Here is a 5280-nt window from a genome sequence, read left to right on the forward strand (position 1 = left end):
AAAAAAAAAAAAAAAAAATCTCTGTACCATTAGAAAGGTGTAGTTAGCTAGACTATCAGTGTTAGTAAGTTGCTAGTTTAGTTTTTTGTAAGTATATATTCCTACTGATCAAGGATTATCTTCTAACCTCATTTTGTTTTCTCTCAACTTTCCTTTCAGAACTTGCATATTCTCTCAAGGTGACTGAAAAGAGTGATGTATATAGTTTTGGTGTTGTACTGCTAGAATTAGTGACTGGTAGAAGTCCATTTGAAGCTGAATATGGAGAATGGAAAGATATCGTTTATTGGGTATCATGTCATCTCAATGACCGGGAAGACATCCATGAAGTTTTTGACCGAAGGGTATCAGATTCTGCTAAAGCTGAAATGATCAAGGTTTTGAGGATTGCTATCCTTTGTACTACTAAGCTTCCCTCACTGCGTCCAACTATGAGAGATGTGGTTAAGATGCTTATTGATGCTGATCCCTGTTCTATTAGTCCTGGATATAAGGCTCCTGAACAGTATTGAAGGACTGCTTTGTAGGTTTTCCAGGCTTATTTTATTTTGTTGTTGGTTGAAATGCGGATGCCGAGTGTCTTGATGCATCCATAATTCAATTCACTCAAGCATTTTTCATCTAGTGATGTAAACTTAAAGAGGTAGATTCTAGGTGATCGACAGATAAAATTAGTGGTAAAATTAGTATAATTTTTTTTCCTTTCATGGACATAGTGGAGTTAATGATATCTTCTGTAATTGGAGTGAGCATGGATTTCTTGTGTAGTTACATGTTTCAAATCCTAATACAAAGGACTCTTATCTATGAACTTAGTAGGTCTCTGTTCTCTCAAACTTTACACTATGAACATTTAAGTAGGGATCTTAAAGCTGCACTTTCTGCATTGATCAGCTTCTTTCTACTCATTGAGTGATCGAGACCTCGAGGGGCTATTGAAGGATAGAGCCAGAGGAGGGAGATCAGAGCCTGACGTGTGTTGACTTCCATGACTGATTTTGGGAGATCCGATAGATTTTGACAATTATATAGAAAGAATTTTGAATGTGTCATCCAACTATGCGAAGATCAACCACAAATTTGATCAGGAACACAGTCAGATCTATGTCTGAAGTAAGAAAGGCTCGAAAAACTAGGATTTAATAGATGGATGGCCAAACTTTGTTGGAATTGCACCATTGTTTTTGGACATGACTTAAAGCATATATTATTGCTATCCGTAAAGTTTCAACCCATTTTGACAATGTTTGGGCAATCAAATTGACTTCAGGGGCCAACTAATCATGCTTTGCCAAGAAAACCCTGAGAGCAGTTTTGAATGCATCACACTGCCAGCAAGTGAAGGGATATTTTTCTATAGGGACCAACATGAAATCCCTGTCTTCTCCTCTCTTTTACTTCCTTTTTTTTTTGTTTTGCTAATAACCGGTATCTAAGCCTTCAGGCTGACTAGTCTCACGGGTTCATACTGACTCCACAACCGCATGCATCGGATCATTTTAGGATTGAATGATTCTTCACCTTCCTTCAAATTCTCTCTTTTGTCTTTAAGTTTAATTATAAATTACAAAATGTTAAGAAATTTTATCACTATATGATTTTTTTTTTTCTATATTAGCATTAATTATGACCTTAATGTCCGAATAATATTTTTCATTAAAAGATGACAAATTATATACTGCAAACCGGTATGTACCACATGGACCACCAATCAACTAGACAAACTCATTAAATTTCTAGGCGCATTCTTTGATTTGGCCATATTCCTTGCCCAAAAAGAATAGCCTTTTATTTATTTATTTATTTATTTGCATCATTTATAGTCCCGCACGCTTATCAATATATAAGGTTACAATTTCTTTTTCACCAACCATCGTTACAATAATATTTTTCCACTAGACAATCAAGATCTTTCATAGATAATATATATCTGTAGACATCTTATTTAGGGATTTCAATAGGGCGTGGTCACATCTGAAAACGGATCAGGTTCACATACGAGAATGTACGAGAACGGTCCTGGTCTGTGGATATAGAATCAATTTTCTCTCTCTTCATTCAATAAATTCTATATCCACGGACTAGGACCGTTCTCGTACATTCTCGTATGTAAACCTGATTCGTTCACGTCACATCTTATGGTTATAGTCTGGTTTGACCAATAACACATCCGGTTGGTTCTAGGTCATGTAAAAGTAACCAAGATCCCACCCTTCTCATCTATAAATCAGAGATGCATTTTAACCAATATTTTGTGTATATTGAATTGGATCATGTAAGAATCTTAAATGGATTAATGTCAATTGTACAAGGAATACAATTCTTGTTAGCAAATTGCAATTGGTCACCAGACTTGAGATGTCTTTATTGTTGCAGTTGGGCATTTATGAGTTTTAGTTAAGAGTTAAAGTCTCTCAGAACATATATTGTTGTGTCACTTCTCCTATTCAATTTTATGGGAAATATTGTCGAAACCGAATTTAGAGAAAAATAAGTCGTAATCTTATTGTTATTATTTTTTCTCTTTTAATATAATACATACATTTTCTTTTAAGGACGGTAAAATCTTATCATTTCATGTGTACTTGAAAAATACATAAGACAAAAATAGCTCTTAATAAATCATTTTTAATTTATTTTGAAAACCTCTTTCTCTCCCTATGCGACTTCGAATACTTTTGGGAATAAATAAGAAATAGTAAAAAAAGATTATAACTTCTAATTTCACCACTTTGGATACAATTGATCTTTTGGGAACTTGTGGAGTAAATTGATTAGGGGTGCAAGTTTGACCTGATAAATCATGATTGAGATTTCAAAGTTGATTATTATTAATCCCAAATAAGTAACTCAATTGACAAGGATCAGCACTTCACAATTAATAGGGCCTGCTTATTAAAAAAATACTGGTTATTATTAAACTGACCAAATGGGGCTAAACCTTAGCACACCTTGAAGCCGACAGAGTCAGGCCTGGGTTAAAATATCTCAACCAGACCTTGGGTTGGGCTAAACTTGGGTTAAAACCTTGGGACCTCGGGTTGGCTTGAGTATTTAAGAAAAAAAAAAAAAATTAAAGAGAAAAAGGAAAGAAGATGAGGACAAACCTGGCCAGTGGCCACCATCAGTTAAAACCACTTGGTCCATTTCAGTCAGTGGATGCCAACTTGCCAGTGGGGTAGGTTTTTTTTTTTTTTTTTCCTAATTAGAAATTATTGTCATTTAATAAAAAATTTTATTTAAAATAATAATAATAATAAATAAATAAAGAAATCAATGGTCCACTGATGATGATAGCACATTCTGGAAGTACTCGTCATGATTCATCCACCAAAGGTGCGATAGGTCCTGGTCCTCTTAACGTATGAGAACTCTGATGAATGATGATGATAGCAAAGTCACATACTTAATTTTCTCTATATAAAACATCTGGTATTCAAGCCACTCCATGCAGGTTGTTATTTTCATTACGTGCCAAAACTAACACATGCATACAACCATGGGTATAAGTATGGCCCGAACGCATGCAAATAAGGGCTGGTCATAATCTTAACATCTCATCAATCTCCATTGGTAAGTATAGACTTAACATTTGTTACCTTATATAGGAAAAAAAATAACAATAGAAAATACAGGACCAAGTAGAGTCAACTTGACCCAACCCTGTGCAAAGTTAAGCCTAGGTTGAGTTTTGGAGACCTAGAGTTGGGAGGTTTTAATAAACTCAACCCAACCCTACTCAACCCCACTCTGCTTCACCCCTACATACAACAATATATTTACCATTTCCCATATGAGACATTAATGTAAGGTTAAAGTACATGTGCCCTTTTTTTCTGCAAAAGTTGTGTGGACATCCTTTCAAGGGTTTCATAAAAGTTAAAAATAAAACTTAGGGAGAGAGATTTATATGTGACATTAATGTAAGGTTTGAATACATGTTCCCTTTTTCTGCAAAAGTTGGGTGGTTGCCCATACATCCTTTCAAGTGTTTAAAAAAAAAAAATAAATAAATAAATAAAGCTTAGGGAGAGATTTATATGTGGATCCGGCTCTTCTTTGACGCATCAATTAGGCATACAATGGTTGAGAAGAGTAATCAGTTGCCAGATTAGGTGTGCAACACATTTGAGAGGATCTTTTTCACTTTATCAGTTGATTGTTGTAATCTCTCTCTCTCTCTCTCTCTCTGTTCCCGCTTAGCTGGTCCAACCCACCCATCGATGCCCCTCTATCTCTCTCTCAACTAAGGATCCCTCACCCCTCCTCGCCTCTGTCCTCTCACATGGGAATGATCCCTTGCCCTGGTTGTCGTGGAAAGCCTCTTTGATAGGGCATGCTTAGTCTATTGTTTGTAAGAAAATCTAAAGGATCTGGCTCTTCTACTTTACGTGTTTCAATGTATATTCGATGATTGGAAGTATTCGATCACACACTCAAGAATTTCATATTCGTTTTCAAAATATAAATCTTGCATGAAGATCCTTTGCAGTGAGTGCAGTAGTGTAGTAAGCATCGGATGGTCGAGAGGACCTTAGGACACATATCCGATACTCACTGTATTGCCACATTCATTACAGAGAATAATCACTCTAATCTAATATTACATAGCATGGTTTGAGGTATTAATATCAGATATTGGATCGTGCAATGTGAGTGATTCATAACGATATTCTAGCCATCGATACTAATATCATTTCGGTGAAACAATATGAACCGAGTCAATCCATATCGGTATCATTTATATTGGTTTTGAAGCCGACCGATCCAATTCATCCAACTAAGGCGGTAGATGAAGGTCCCCTCTGTCACCTTAACACTATACATATAAGAAACCTCTGGAGCATGGAGAGACTGAGACATATAGGGGTGATGATCATCTGTCGTGGGTGCGGCGGTGCGGTGAGCATCGAACTGTCGAGATGACATCGGCACACTCCCCGATGCCATGCCAGCCATAGGATGCTCGCCGCTCCATCGCAGTCGTGGCAGAGGATTTTTTTCGGACATATAGAACCTCTGGGCTCTAAAACTCTATCACTGGATTAATTGCCTTCATATGCCTACCATTAACATTCTTTTGTTTTCTTTTTTGTAATATCCTAACATTAACACGTGCATGCAACATAGATACGATTGCCAATAGAAAACAATAATGTGAGATTAAAAAAATAAAAATATATGAATTATTATTATCATAAAGTTTTATCATTTTCTTAAATATGGAAAAATATCTATTTTATCATGTAGATAAAAGATACGTTGATTCTGACTATTGGA

General features: G+C 35.8%; 1 protein-coding gene across 1 annotated transcript in view; it reads left to right on the forward strand.

Annotated features, from left to right (window-relative positions):
• Positions 1–811, forward strand: part of LOC122072128 (receptor protein-tyrosine kinase CEPR2-like) — a 5415-nt gene extending 4604 nt beyond the window's left edge. Inside the window, exon 3 of the mRNA XM_042636686.1 lies at positions 160–811. Within this exon, the coding sequence (XP_042492620.1) occupies positions 160–512 (353 nt within the window). The 3' untranslated portion in view covers positions 513–811. The remainder of the gene's footprint in view (positions 1–159) is intronic.
• Positions 812–5280: the final 4469 nt, after the last annotated feature.

This window comes from Macadamia integrifolia, chromosome 2 (genome assembly GCF_013358625.1).
Source record: "Macadamia integrifolia cultivar HAES 741 chromosome 2, SCU_Mint_v3, whole genome shotgun sequence".
In the NCBI taxonomy this organism is placed as follows: Eukaryota; Viridiplantae; Streptophyta; class Magnoliopsida; order Proteales; family Proteaceae; genus Macadamia; species Macadamia integrifolia.